The sequence below is a fragment of the Procambarus clarkii genome, chromosome 46, assembly GCF_040958095.1.
Source record: "Procambarus clarkii isolate CNS0578487 chromosome 46, FALCON_Pclarkii_2.0, whole genome shotgun sequence".
In the NCBI taxonomy this organism is placed as follows: Eukaryota; Metazoa; Arthropoda; class Malacostraca; order Decapoda; family Cambaridae; genus Procambarus; species Procambarus clarkii.
Genome location: NC_091195.1, coordinates 25,569,398 through 25,585,575, shown reverse-complemented (window position 1 = coordinate 25,585,575; position 16,178 = coordinate 25,569,398). Strand labels below are relative to the sequence as shown.

General features: G+C 44.5%; 2 protein-coding genes across 2 annotated transcripts in view; one reads left to right on the top strand and one right to left on the bottom strand.

Moving 5' to 3' along the window:
* LOC138350580 (protein qua-1-like) overlaps positions 1-4,930 on the bottom strand; it is a 106,109-nt gene extending 101,179 nt beyond the window's left edge. The window contains exon 1 of the mRNA XM_069301598.1: positions 4,861-4,930. Within this exon, the coding sequence (XP_069157699.1) occupies positions 4,861-4,930 (70 nt within the window). The remainder of the gene's footprint in view (positions 1-4,860) is intronic.
* Positions 4,931-12,485: 7,555 nt separating this feature from the next.
* Positions 12,486-15,611, top strand: LOC138350579 (uncharacterized). Its single transcript, XM_069301597.1, has 2 exons — positions 12,486-12,534; positions 13,663-15,611. Exons 1-2 carry the CDS (start codon positions 12,486-12,488, stop codon positions 15,609-15,611), a joined length of 1,998 nt encoding a protein of 665 aa, XP_069157698.1.
* The last annotated feature ends 567 nt before the right edge of the window (positions 15,612-16,178 follow it).

Genomic DNA, 16,178 nt, shown 5'->3' with positions numbered 1-16,178 from the left:
CCTCAAGCGTGGGTTTTGTCCCCTCAAGCGTGGGTTTTGTCCCCTCAAGCGTGGATTTTGTCCCCTCAAGCGTGGGTTTGTCCCCCTCAAGCGTGGGTTTTGTCCCCTCAAGCGTGGGTTTTGTCCCCTCAAGCGTGGGTTTTGTCCCCTCAAGCGTGGGTTTTGTCCCCTCAAGCGTGGGTTTGTCCCCTCAAGCGTGGGTTAACCCCCGTCATGACCTGATGCTCAGCAGCATCACTGGGACTCCATATCCTGGCCAGAATCAATACTTGTCTTGGGGTAAAGTAAAACAGCAAAAATCCTCCAGTTTACTGAGCCATACAACACAGGTCAGCGTAAAACAATAAGGAAAGACTACAGTTGTCTATAATAATGTTACATTAATCCGTTTCTTTAAGTTCTTCAAGATCATCAAGACAATAACCAGACACAATGCCACATAAAGCAAGAGCGGGACGTGACACGTCCACCCGTCTGGGAAGACACAGGTCTACTGACGCCTCAGAGGCCGGCGGACCGCTCTACACACTACTGCCAAGTCGACAAGTCAACCGTCGCTCATCCTTCAAATCTCACAAGCTTATATCAAACTATTTACCAATCAATCACCCCTAAATCACACAGTACTGAATAAGTATTTATATATTCAACCATACATGAGTATACACAGTCACTGATTCAATACCTAAGAGTATCATGATTTAAAATATTCAGAGAATTCATATCTACAGGACATGGCAACACTGCCGGAGACGGTTAGCCAAGGGAGAATTTCAAACACGTTAACGGTCAACCGTTAATACATAAGTATACATGAATATAAGTGTGCATTACATACCAACATAATTACCAAGACCTTTGTGGTGTAAATCTCACATTACCAGAATATCAGTTAACAAGAACTAATACATTGAACAGTAATGAAATTGACATATCACACCATACATGCTAATCATACATCATATACCTACATGTATACATTCAACATCTATAATACACATACCATATCATGTATAACAATACATAGCATTTCATACCATAGAAACATAATGATATTTTGCATGCATAGAAGATATTAGGCTTCTAAAAATCAACTTTACAATATATTTGCCTCGTTTTGAGTGAAGAATTATATATAAACTTGATAATGTGGTCTCGCTAGGCTGTATATGTATATTATATACATGGGCCTAAGACCTATCAACCTCTGGAGGGTTATTAAGACCACAACACCTTACTGACCAACCAGCAAGTTTGGTGTTGGACTTAAGACCTAAACTACCACACAACTCTGACCACTGCATATATATAAAATATATTATATATTTTATATTATATATAATATATATATTATATATATAAATATATAAAACGCTATATAGATCTATAACAAGTGTTATAAAGCATTTTATAACCAAAACCCACTTGGCCAAGTTCCTCCACTATTGCCAACACAAACCAGGCATGCCAGGGGTCAGATTCACGAAGCTGTTACGCAAGCACTTACGAACCTGGGGCCAGATTCACGAAGCTGTTACGCAAGCACTTACGAACCTTGGGTCCAGATTCATGAAGCTGTTATGCAAGCACTTACGAACCTGGGGCCAGATTCACGAAGCTGTTATGCAAGCACTTACGGAACCTGGGGCCAGATTCACGAACCAGTTACGCAAGCACTTACGAACCTGGGGCCAGATTCACGAAGCAGTAACGCAAGCACTTACGAACCTGGGGCCAGATTCACGAAGCAGTAACGCAAGCACTTACGAACCAGGGCCCAGATTCACGAAGCAGTTACGCAAGCACTTACGAACCAGGGCCCAGATTCACGAAGCAGTAACGCAAGCACTTACGAACCAGGGCCCAGATTTACGAAGCAGTTACGCAAGCACTTACGAACATGTACATCTTTCCTCAATCTGTGACGGCTTTGGTTACATTAAACAGTTTACAAGCATGAAAACTTGCCAATCAACTGTTGTTATTGTTATAAACAGCCTCCTGATGCTTCGGAGCTCATTAACTGTTTAATAATTGTAAACAAAGCCGCCAAAGATTGAGAAAAGATGTACAGGTACGTAAGTGCTTGCGTAACTGCTTCGTGAATCTGGCCCCAGGTTCGTAAGTGCTTCGTGAATCTGGCCCCAGGTTCGTAACAGCTTCGTGAAGCTGGCCGCAGGTTCGTAACAGCTTCGTGAAGCTGGCCGCAGGTTCGTAAGTGCTTCGTGAAGCTGGCCCCAGGTTCGTAACAGCTTTGTAATCTGGCCCCAGGTTCGTACGTGCTTGCGTAACTGCTTCGTGAAGCTGGCCCCAGGTCCGTAACAGCTTCGTGAAGCTGACCCCAGGTCCGTAATAGCTTCGTGAAGCTGGCCCCAGGTCCGTAACAGCTTCGTGAAGCTGGCCGCAGGTTCGTAAGTGCTTCGTGAAGCTGGCCCCAGGTTCGTAACAGCTTCGTGAAGCTGGCCCCAGGTTCGTAACAGGTTCGTGAAGCTGGCCCCAGGTTCGTGAAGCTGGTCCCAGGTTCGTGAAGCTGGCCCCAGGTTCATAAGAGCTTCGTGAAGCTGGCCCCAGGTTCGTAAGTGCTTCGTGAAGCTGGCCCCAGGTTCATAACAGCTCCATGAAGCTGGCCCCAGGTTCGTAACAGCTCCGTGAAGCTGGCCGCAGGTTCGTAACAGCTCCGTGAAGCTGGCCCCAGGTTCGTAAGAGCTTCGTGAAGCTGGTCCCAGGTTCGTATAAGACCTTCGTGAAGCTGGCCCCAGGTTCGTAACAGCTCCGTGAAACTGGCCCCAGGTTCGTAACAGCTCCGTGAAGCTGGCCCCAGGTTCGTAACAGCTCCGTGAAACTGGCCCCAGGTTCGTAACAGCTTCGTGAAGCTGGCCCCAGGTTCGTAACAGCTCCGTGAAGCTGGCCCCAGGTTCGTAACAGCTCCGTGAAGCTGGCCCCAGGTTCGTAACAGCTTCGTGAAGCTAGCCTCAGGTTTGTACGTGCTTGTGTAACAGCTCCGTGAAGCTGGCCGCAGGTTCGTAACAGCTCCGTGATGCTGGCCCCAGGTTCGTAAGAGCTTCATGAAGCTGGCCCCAGGTTCGTAAGACCTTCGTGAAGCTGGCCCCAGGTTCGTAACAGCTCCGTGAAACTGGCCCCAGGTTCGTAACAGCTCCGTGAAACTGGCCCCAGGTTCGTAACAGCTTCGTGAAGCTGGCCGCAGCTTCCCTCTGGCAGCATGGTAAAGGGTTGAGAAGTGGAGGAAATTGTGGCTAAACTTTGGGATCGCGTTCGACTCCTTGGCTCTTTAGGACTCCCCGAAGGACTGGGTTCGGATCCCCTTGTATGGTCTCTCTATCTTTCCCTTGTTAGTATACTTTGTGTAGTGTATATTGGTATACATTGTGTAGTGTATATTGGTATACATTGTGTAGTGTATATTGGTATACATTGTGTAGTGTATATTGGTATACTTTGTGTAGTGTATATTGGTATACATTGTGTAGTGTATATTGGTATACATTGTGTAGTGTATATTGGTATACATTGTGTAGTGTATATTGGTATACATTGTGTAGTGTATATTGGTATACATTGTCTAGTGTATATTGGTATACATTGTGTAGTGTATATTGGTATACTTTGTGTAGTGTATGTTGGTATACATTGTGTAGTGTATATTGGTATACTTTGTGTAGTGTATATTGGTATACTTTGTGTAGTGTATATTGGTATACTTTGTGTAGTATATATTGGTATACATTGTGTAGTGTATATTGGTATACATTGCCTAGTGTACATTGTTAGTATACATTGTCTAGTGTATATTGGTATACATTGTCTGGTGGTATATTGGTATACATTGTCCAGTGATATACTAGTATACATTGTTTGGTGGTATATTGGTATACATTGTCCACTTATATATTAGTATACATTGTCCAGTGATATACTAGTATACATTGTCTGGTGATATATTGGTATACATTGTCCAGTGATATACTAGTATACATTGTCTGGTGATATATTGGTATACATTGTCCAGTGATATACTAGTATACATTGTCTGGTGGTATATTGGTATATATTGTCCAGTGATATACTAGTATACATTGTCTGGTGGTATATTGGTATACATTGTCCAGTGATATACTAGTATACATTGGTGGTATATTGGTATACATTGTCTGGTGATATATTGGTATACATTGTCCAGTGATATACTAGTATACATTGTCTGGTGATATATTGGTATACATTGTCCAGTGATATACTAGTATACATTGTCTGGTGGTATATTGGTATACATTGTCCAGTGATATACTAGTATACATTGTTTGGTGGTATATTGGTATACATTGTCCACTTATATATTAGTATACATTGTCCAGTGATATACTAGTATACATTGTCTGGTGATATATTGGTATACATTGTCCAGTGATATACTAGTATACATTGTCTGGTGGTATATTGGTATACATTGTCCAGTGATATACTAGTATACATTGTCTGGTGGTATATTGGTATACATTGTCCAGTGATATACTAGTATACATTGGTGGTATATTGGTATACATTGCTCACTTATATATTAGTATACATAGCTTTTTTCGTGCACCTAATCATTAATTCCTTTATATCATTTGTTGTCATCTTATAATTATCTTTGATGCTGCAGGTTAGGCCTAATTCCCCCCCCCCCCCCGGGTGTAGTTCACCGCCATCATTAACTTTTTCTCCGTCTGAGCTCCGTTAGCTTCCCTATACGCTTACCACAACAACTCAGTGGGTCACTGATTCCTAGAATATGCGATACCCTTGTCTCCTCAACATGTCCCTCAGGTCTAGTGTTGCTAATGGGTTTTCTTCTCTTACTCGTGCTGGCTCTGGGATGTCTTCCGTGAAGAACTGTTTCTCCGCTGCGTTCACTAACTTTGCTCTCCATGTCTCATCGCGCGCGCGTAGGGGAGCTTCGTCTTCCAGACGATTTCTCTGCGATTACATTCCCTAAGGATGGAAATGTTGGCTGCCGCTCCCCTTGTCACTGTGATCGTCCTTAATATTATCTTTACGCAGGTCTGGTTCGGTGCGGGAAGTTGTTCGTCATCGCTAGCATTACGTGTTCCCGGTAGTTTCCTATGGTAATTATAGTAGATGATCGCTCGTATGCAGCGGTACTGGAAAGGGTACTCTTCTCCAAACTTGTTATCTGGTATCCTTCTGGGACGGTAATATATAATTTGTAACACATCAGTTTCGTCTCTGATATTGCAATAATGTATGGTTTATTTTTCTGTCACACATTCCTGCAACTCAATCTTTTTATTTGTAATTCTATGTGTATCTGTATACATAACGATAATGCCTCTTATACATTTTGAGTCTGTCTCTCCCCAGCAACTAAGCCTAGTCTCTTCCCCTTTGCAAATGAGTTAGTTACTTGGGGGAGGGGGGGGGGAGTCTCCATTAAATATATTGGTTGTGTGGGACACATTGTGACAGTGAGTGGATGGGTGATTGACGAGGCTCCCTCCTCCAGAAATGAGGGTAGGGGGGGGGGCAGACATTAAGAGAGGGACGATGTGTGTTAGGCTTATCATAATATATATTGACTTGTTTGGCTGGCGAGGTTGAGAAGTAACGTGAACTGGAGTTGTGTTGTGTTGAGGCCATTCTCCTGTTGAAGATTCGCTACCTGGAACATGAAGTTCCAAGCAGCACGGGCTATGGTGAGCCCGTGCCATTCTCCTGTTTAGACAGTACTTATGGTAACTATGGAGACCACCGTCCATATATTGACGTACGGGACAGTACGAAAGTACAGTTTGGAACTAAAGAATTGGACAAACCGGAAAAGATTTTGTATTTAAGTTGCTGGATCAACCCTAAGATACTCTAACCATCTTAGGCCTAATACATGCTATCTGAGGCCTAATATAGTACATATATGTGCTATACTAAGCCTTGGAACATTTAAGTTTTGTTTTAAACTCCATTTTCCCGGACAGTATAAATTGAATAGTACCGATTTGGACTATCTAATTGCACATTACGTCAATATCTGCACGATGGTGGTTGATTGTGAATCACTGCCAACCACTATCTTCAGGCCTCCCACTGTTGGTGTTCCTAGTATTAATTTTTGCTGGTCAGTTCCCTCCGATAGTTCGAAGGTCCGGTGTACGCGTCGAACAACGCTACACCTCCTCCCCATCTGTGTGCGTCTCCTTATTACTCGATACCCTCGTACGAAGATTGCATTTCCTATAATGGCTGTCAGCTTCATTTCCGTTATCGTGATCATGCGAGGTTGCTGCCACTCATTCCTGCAATTCTCCTCCTTTATTAGCAATTCCATCTGCATTTGTGTACATGAGTTTTAGGCTACTTACGACGCCTGCGATGCTTTTGTTTCCCCGTAGGAGTATTTGTTAATGTGGTTGTGTTTCTGTATCTGTTAGGGGGAGGGGGGGGTATGGTGGACCAGTCGCTCTTGCCTGTCTAACACACAGTGCTGGATGTATCCTGTCTAATACAGTGCTAGATGTATCCTGTCTAACACACAGTGCTGGATGTATCCTGTCTAATACACAGTGCTGGATGTATCCTGTCTAATACAGTGCTAGATGTATCCTGTCTAATACAGTGCTGGATGTATCCTGTCTAATACACAGTGCTGGATGTATCCTGTCTAATACACAGTGCTGGATGTATCCTGTCTAATACACAGTGCTGGATGTATCCTGTCTAATACAGTGCTGGATGTATCCTGTCTAATACAGTGCTGGATGTATCCTGTCTAATACAGTGCTGGATGTATCCTGTCTAATACAGTGCTAGATGTATCGTGTCTAATACAGTGCTGGATGTATCCTGTCTAACACAGTGCTGGATGTATCCTGTCTAATACAGTGCTGGATGTATCCTGTCTAATACAGTGCTAGATGTATCCTGTCTAATACAGTGCTGGATGTATCCTGTCTAATACAGTGCTAGATGTATCCTGTCTAATACAGTGCTGGATGTATCCTGTCTAATACAGTGCTAGATGTATCCTGTCTAATACAGTGCTGGATGTATCCTGTCTAATACAGTGCTAGATGTATCCTGTCTAATACAGTGCTGGATGTATCCTGTCTAATACAGTGCTGGATGTATCCTGTCTAATACAGTGCTAGATGTATCCTGTCTAATACAGTGCTAGATGTATCCTGTCTAATACAGTGCTAGATGTATCCTGTCTAATACAGTGCTGGATGTATCCTGTCTAATACAGTGCTGGATGTATCCTGTCTAATACAGTGCTAGATGTATCCTGTTTAACACACAGTGCTAGATGTATCCTGTCTAACACACAGTGCTAGATGTATCCTGTCTAATACAGTGCTAGATGTATCCTGTCTAATACAGTGCTGGATGTATCCTGTCTAATACAGTGCTAGATGTATCCTGTCTAACACACAGTGCTAGATGTATCCTGTCTAACACACAGTGCTAGATGTATCCTGTCTAATACAGTGCTAGATGTATCCTGTCTAACACAGTGCTAGATGTATCCTGTCTAATACAGTGCTAGATGTATCCTGTCTAATACAGTGCTAGATGTATCCTGTCTAATACACAGTGCTAGATGTATCCTGTCTAATACAGTGCTGGATGTATCCTGTCTAACACAGTGCTAGATGTATCCTGTCTAACACAGTGCTAGATGTATCCTGTCTAATACAGTGCTAGATGTACCCTGTCTAATACACAGTGCTAGATGTATCCTGTCTAATACAGTGCTAGATGTATCCTGTCTAATACAGTGCTGGATGTATCCTGTCCAACACAGTGCTAGATGTATCCTGTCTAACACAGTGCTAGATGTATCCTGTCTAATACAGTGCTGGATGTATCCTGTCTAATACACAGTGCTAGATGTATCCTGTCTAATACAGTGCTAGATGTATCCTGTCTAATACAGTGCTGGATGTATCCTGTCTAATACAGTGCTAGATGTATCCTGTCTAATACAGTGCTAGATGTATCCTGTCTAATACAGTGCTAGATGTATCCTGTCTAATACAGTGCTGGATGTATCCTGTCTAATACAGTGCTGGATGTATCCTGTCTAACACAGTGCTAGATGTATCCTGTCTAATACAGTGCTAGATGTATCCTGTCTAATACAGTGCTGGATGTATCCTGTCTAATACAGTGCTGGATGTATCCTGTCTAACACAGTGCTAGATGTATCCTGTCTAATACAGTGCTGGATGTATCCTGTCTAATACAGTGCTGGATGTATCCTGTCTAATACACAGTGCTAGATGTATCCTGTCTAATACACAGTGCTGGATGTATCCTGTCTAACACACAGTGCTGGATGTATCCTGTCTAATACAGTGCAAGATGTATCCTGTCTAATACAGTGCTGGATGTATCCTGTCTAATACAGTGCTGGATGTATCCTGTCTAATACAGTGCTGGATGTATCCTGTCTAATACACAGTGCTAGATGTATCCTGTCTAATACAGTGCTAGATGTATCCTGTCTAATACAGTGCTGGATGTATCCTGTCTAACACACAGTGCTAGATGTATCCTGTCTAACACAGTGCTGGATGTATCCTGTCTAACACACAGTGCTAGATGTATCCTGTCTAATACACAGTGCTGGATGTATCCTGTCTAACACAGTGCTAGATGTATCCTGTCTAATACACAGTGCTGGATGTATCCTGTCTAACACAGTGCTGGATGTATCCTGTCTAACACACAGTGCTAGATGTATCCTGTCTAATACACAGTGCTGGATGTATCCTGTCTAACACAGTGCTAGATGTATCCTGTCTAACACAGTGCTAGATGTATCCTGTCTAATACACAGTGCTAGATGTATCCTGTCTAATACACAGTGCTAGATGTATCCTGTCTAATACACAGTGCTGGATGTATCCTGTCTAACACACAGTGCTAGATGTATCCTGTCTAACACAGTGCTGGATGTATCCTAACACACAGTGCTAGATGTATCCTGTCTAACACACAGTGCTAGATGTATCCTGTCTAACACAGTGCTAGATGTATCCTGTCTAATACAGTGCCGCATGTATCCTGTCTAACACACAGTGCTAGATGTATCCTGTCTAACACAGTGCTAGATGTATCCTGTCTAACACACAGTGCTGGATGTATCCTGTCTAATACAGTGCTGGATGTATCCTGTCTAATACAGTGCTGGATGTATCCTGTCTAACACACAGTGCTGGATGTATCCTGTCTAACACAGTGCTAGATGTATCCTGTCTAACACAGTGCTGGATGTATCCTGTCTAACACAGTGCTAGATGTATCCTGTCTAACACAGTGCTGGATGTATCCTGTCTAATACAGTGCTGGATGTATCCTGTCTAATACAGTGCTAGATGTATCCTGTCTAACACAGTGCTGGATGTATCCTGTCTAACACACAGTGCTAGATGTATCCTGTCTAACACACAGTGCTAGATGTATCCTGTCTAACACAGTGCTGGATGTATCCTGTCTAACACACAGTGCTAGATGTATCCTGTCTAATACAGTGCTAGATGTATCCTGTCTAACACAGTGCTAGATGTATCCTGTCTAATACAGTGCTGGATGTATCCTGTCTAATACAGTGCTGGATGTATCCTGTCTAATACAGTGCTGGATGTATCCTGTCTAATACAGTGCTGGATGTATCCTGTCTAACACACAGTGCTAGATGTATCCTGTCTAACACACAGTGCTAGATGTATCCTGTCTAACACAGTGCTGGATGTATCCTGTCTAATACAGTGCTAGATGTATCCTGTCTAACACAGTGCTAGATGTATCCTGTCTAACACAGTGCTAGATGTATCCTGTCTAATACACAGTGCTAGATGTATCCTGTCTAATACAGTGCTAGATGTATCCTGTCTAATACACAGTGCTAGATGTATCCTATCTAATACAGTGCTAGATGTATCCTGTCTAACACAGTGCTGGATGTATCCTGTCTAACACAGTGCTAGATGTATCCTGTCTAATGCAGTGCTGGATGTATCCTGTCTAACACAGTGCTAGATGTATCCTGTCTAATATACAGTGCTGGATGTATCCTGTCTAACACAGTGCTAGATGTATCCTGTCTAATATACAGTGCTGGATGTATCCTGTCTAACACACAGTGCTGGATGTATCCTGTCTAATACAGTGCTAGATGTATCCTGTCTAATACAGTGCTAGATGTATCCTGTCTAACACAGTGCTAGATGTATCCTGTCTAATTCAGTGCTAGATGTATCCTGTCTAACACACAGTGCTAGATGTATCCTGTCTAATACACAGTGCTGGATGTATCCTGTCTAACACACAGTGCTAGATGTATCCTGTCTAATACAGTGCCGCATGTATCCTGTCTAACACAGTGCCGCATGTATCCTGTCTAACACAGTGCCGCATGTATCCTGTCTATTAGACACATTACAACATTTTCTTCACGTTTCTCAACAATATCGCCTCTTCCAGCATACACGTAACTGGGATGACTTTCATAACAATATCTTCGACTGATCGATAATAGGTACAATTCTTTTGACCATAACGTAGCCGTGTGAGCTCATTACCCCAAAATAAACACAAATCTAATTAAAATAACTTTTAACTCAAATTTTTTTTGTGGTAATTTTCGCTCCTTAAGACTTTTAATTTTAAAGATTGATGAAACGAGTTTGTTAAGTGTTCTAAAAGGTGTTTGTTGATTATTGATGTGAGGGAAGAAGAGGGGGGGGGGGGCAGGGGGGCAGGGGAGTGTCTGAACCTGATAATTTGCAACTCTCTTGCACTTAGATGCTGCTACACCCCCCCCCACCTTCCAGGATGCTGCAACACCCCCCCCCACCTTCCAGGATGCTGCAACACCCCCCCCACCTTCCAGGATGCTGCAACACCCCACCCACCTTCCAGGATGCTGCAACACCCCCCCCCCACCTTCCAGGATGCTGCAACACCCCCCCCCCACCTTCCAGGATGCTGCAACACCCCCCCACCTTCCAGGATGCTGCAACACCCCCCCACCTTCCAGGATGCTGCAACACCCCCCCCCACCTTCCAGGATGCTGCAACACCCCTCCCCTTCCAGTATGCTGCAACACACCCCCCCCCACATTCCAGGATGCTGCAACACCCCCCCACCTTCCAGGATGCTGCAACATCCCCCCCCCACCTTCCAGGATGCTGCAACATCCCCCCCACCTTCCAGGATGCTGCAACACACCCCCCACCTTCCAGGATGCTGCAACACCCCCCCCCCACCTTCCAGGATGCTGCAACCCCCCCCCACCTTCCAGGATGCTGCCACCCCCCCCACCTTCCAGGATGCTGCAACCCCCCCCCACCTTCCAGGATGCTGCAACACCCCCCCCCCACCTTCCAGGATGCTGCAACACCCCCCTCCCGCCTTCCAGGATGCTGCAACACCCCCCCCCCCACCTTCCAGGATGCTGCAACCCCCCCCACCTTCCAGGATGCTGCAACACCCCCCCCCCCACCTTCCAGGATGCTGCAACACCCCCCCACCTTCCAGGATGCTGCAACACCCCCCCACCTTCCAGGATGCTGCAACCCCCCCCCCACCTTCCAGGATGCTGCAACCCCCCCTCCACCTTCCAGGATGCTGCAACCCCCCCACCTTCCAGGATGCTGCCACCCCCCCCCACCTTCCAGGATGCTGCAACCCCCCTCCACCTTCCAGGATGCTGCAACCCCCCCCCCACCTTCCAGGATGCTGCAACACCCCCCCCCCACCTTCCAGGATGCTGCAACACCCCCCCCCCCCGCCTTCCAGGATGCTGCAACCCCCCCCCACCTTCCAGGATGCTGCAACCCCCCCCACCTTCCAGGATGCTGCAACACCCCCCCCCCCACCTTCCAGGATGCTGCAACACCCCCCCACCTTCCAGGATGCTGGAACACCCCCCCCCACCTTCCAGGATGCTGCAACACCCCCCCCCACCTTCCAGGATGCTGCAACACCCCCCCCCCGCCTTCCAGGATGCTGCAACCCCCCCCCCCCACCTTCCAGGATGCTGCAACCCCCCCCACCTTCCAGGATGCTGCAACACCCCCCCCCCACCTTCCAGGATGCTGCAACACCCCCCCACCTTCCAGGATGCTGCAACACCCCCCCCCACACATTCCTGGATGCTGCAACACCCCCCCCCCCACCTGCATGCTGTAGTCAATATCAAGGCACCAAGACAGTTGCCAGTGGCACCAGCTCACGTCTGAAGGTGTTGGACTTGATCATAAGGCCAAGACTTAAGGCTGCTGGGTTCAGACTTTCTCCGAAGATGATAGATTATGGGAGACCCGTCTCTATTGACCTCGGGGCAACATAATGCCACGCCAGTAAGGTGATCCCTCTAATGCTCTGATGCACTCATGGTGCCATGTTGCCTCATGATGTGGGGTGCCATGTTGCCTCATGTGGGGCACGATGTTGCCGCATGATGTGGGGCGCCATGTTGCCTCATGATGTGGGGCTCCATGTTGCCTCATGTGGGGCACCATGTTGCCTCATGATGTGGGGCGCCATGTTGCCTCATGATGTGGGGCGCCATGTTGCCTCATGATGTGGGGCGCCATGTTGCCGCATGATGTGGGGCGCCATGTTGCCGCATGATTTTATATACCTACTATATAGATGCCTCACCTGTGACAGGAAAAAACACGCTTTGTTTGAAAAACAGCGCCATCTGTTGCATGTAAGAGCAACACACGCTATACTAAATATGTTACAATTCCATTTCAGTGTTTCTGGTTGCATTGATAAATAGAATTATCATTGATTTTGATTTATTTTCATTTTGATTTAATTATTTTGTGTGAATTGCGTTGGAATTGAGCTGTGTTGTTTACCATACCGTTCACTTCGTGAAAATAGTTTATTTTTTGACTTTTTCATATTTTCATTTCATTTTTAACTGTTTTTCTTATATTTCAGTGATGGGAACATCGGACCATTTGGGAAGGTATCGGACGAGGGAGTGGGGAATGGTGGGGAGGACGAGGGGACGGGGGAGTGGGGAATGGTGGGGAGGACGAGGGGACGGGGGAGTGGGGAATGGTGGGGAATACGAGGGGACGGGGGAGTGGGGAATGGTGGGGAATACGAGGGGACGGGGGAGTGGGGAATGGTGGGGAGGACGAGGGGACGGTGGAGTGGGGAATGGTGGGGAGGACGAGGGGACGGGGGAGTGGGGAATACGAGGGGACGGTGGATGGAGGACTGGGGGGACAGGGGAAGGTTGCCGAGCCGCAGCAACGCGTGGCCGGGTACTGCTAGTTGAAAATATATTTTACGAAGTTGTGTTTACAATAATATATTCATCTCTTGCTTATTTTCAGGTGAGTGGCATCGGTGAATATAAAGGTGGACACCATAGATATTAAGGTAAGAGTATAGTGAAGAGTAAAGTTCAAAACTCTATGGAAACTCAACCCATGTTTTCAAGCGTTGAACATCAAAACTCTATGGAAAATGCAACCCATGTTTGGATTTCATACCATGGGTTGTATGAATGTGTCTGGGGGGGGGGGAGGATCCAGACTCAGATTCATCTGATAGTCTCTCATATTCATCTTAGACTCTCAGATTCATCTCAGACTCTCAGATTCATCTTACAGACTCTCAGATTCATCTCACAGACTCAGATTCATCATACAGACTCTCAGATTCATCGTATAGACTCTCAGATTCATCTCACTCTCAGATTCATCTTACAGACTCTCAGATTCATCTTACAGACTCTCAGATTCATCTCACAGACTCAGATTCATCTTACAGACTCTCAGATTCATCTTACAGACTCTCAGATTCATCTCACTCTCAGATTCATCTTACAGACTCTCAGATTCATCTTACAGACTCTCAGATTCATCTCACAGACTCAGATTCATCATACAGACTCTCAGATTCATCTTACAGACTCTCAGATTCATCTTACAGACTCTCAGATTCATCTTACAGACTCTCAGATTCATCTTACAGACTCTCAGATTCATCTTACAGACTCTCAGATTCATCTCACTCTCAGATTCATCTCACAGACTCTCAGATTCATCTCACAGACTCTCAGATTCATCTCAGATTCATCTCACACTCTCAAATTCATCTCAGACTCTCAGATTCATCTCAGACTCTCAGATTCATCTCACTCAGATTCATCTCAGACTCTCAGATTCATCTCAGACTCTCAGATTCATCTCAGACTCTCAGATTCATCTCAGACTCTCAGATTCATCTCAGACTCTTAGATTCATCTTACAGACTCGAATTCATCTTACAGACTCTTAGATTCATCTTACAGACTCTCAGATTCATCTCAGACTCTCAGATTCATCTCAGACTCTCAGATTCATCTCACAGGCTCTCAAATTCATCTCAGACTCTCAGATTCATCTCAGACTCTCAGATTCATCTCAGACTCTCAGATTCATCTCACAGACTCTCAGATTCATCTTACAGACTCTTAGATTCATCTTACAGACTCTCAGATTCATCTCAGACTCTCAGATTCATCTTACAGACTCTCAGATTCATCTTACAGACTCTTAGATTCATCTTACAGACTCTTAGATTCATCTTACAGACTCTTAGATTCATCTTACAGACTCTTAGATTCATCTTACAGACTCTTAGATTCATCTTACAGACTCTTAGATTCATCTTACAGACTCTTAGATTCATCTTACAGACTCTTAGATTCATCTTACAGACTCTTAGATTCATCTTACAGACTCTTAGATTCATCACAGACTCTCAGATTCATCTCAGACTCTCAGATTCATCTTACAGACTCTCAGATTCATCTTACAGACTCTTAGATTCATCTTACAGACTCTCAGATTCATCTTACAGACTCTCAGATTCATCTTACAGACTCTTAGATTCATCTTACAGACTCTTAGATTCATCTTACAGACTCTTAGATTCATCTTACAGACTCTTAGATTCATCACAGACTCTCAGATTCATCTTACAGACTCTCAGATTCATCTTACAGACTCTCAGATTCATCTTACAGACTCTTAGATTCATCTTACAGACTCTTAGATTCATCTTACAGACTCTTAGATTCATCTCAGACTCTCAGATCTCAGACTCTCAGATTCATCTTACAGACTCTCAGATTCATCTCACAGACTCAGATTCATCTTACAGACTCTCAGATTCATCTTACAGACTCTCAGATTCATCTCACTCTCAGATTCATCTTACAGACTCTCAGATTCATCATACAGACTCTCAGATTCATCTTACAGACTCTCAGATTCATCTCACTCTCAGATTCATCTTACAGACTCTCAGATTCATCTTACAGACTCTCAGATTCATCTTACAGACTCTCAGATTCATCTTACAGACTCTCAGATTCATCTTACAGACTCTCAGATTCATCTCACTCTCAGATTCATCTTACAGACTCTCAGATTCATCTTACAGACTCTCAGATTCATCTCACTCTCAGATTCATCTTACAGACTCTCAGATTCATCTTACAGACTCTCAGATTCATCTTACAGACTCTCAGATTCATCTTACAGACTCTCAGATTCATCTTACAGACTCTTAGATTCATCTTACAGACTCTTAGATTCATCTTACAGACTCTCAGATTCATCTCAGACTCTCAGATTCATCTCACTCTCAGATTCATCTCACAGACTCTCAGATTCATCTCACAGACTCTCAGATTCATCTCAGATTCATCTCACACTCTCAAATTCATCTCAGACTCTCAGATTCATCTCAGACTCTCAGATTCATCTCACTCAGATTCATCTCAGACTCTCAGATTCATCTCAGACTCTCAGATTCATCTCAGACTCTCAGATTCATCTCAGACTCTTAGATTCATCTTACAGACTCGAATTCATCTTACAGACTCTCAGATTCATCTCAGACTCTCAGATTCATCTCAGACTCTCAGATTCATCTCACAGACTCTCAGATTCATCTTACAGACTCTTAGATTCATCTTACAGACTCTCAGATTCATCTCAGACTCTCAGATTCATCTTACAGACTCTCAGATTCATCTTACAGACTCTTAGATTCATCTTACAGACTCTTAGATTCATCTTACAGACTCTTAGATTCATCTTACAGACTCTTAGATTCATCTTACAGACTCTTAGAT

Coding starts and splice junctions, on each gene's coding strand:
- LOC138350579 (XM_069301597.1), top strand. CDS start 12,486: ATGTGGGGCGCCATGTTGCCTCATGATGTGGGGCTCCATGTTGCCTCA. Junction 12,535..13,662: donor GGGGCTCCATGTTGCCTCAT/GTGGGGCACCAT, acceptor TTCATCTTACAG/ACTCTCAGATTCATCTCACA.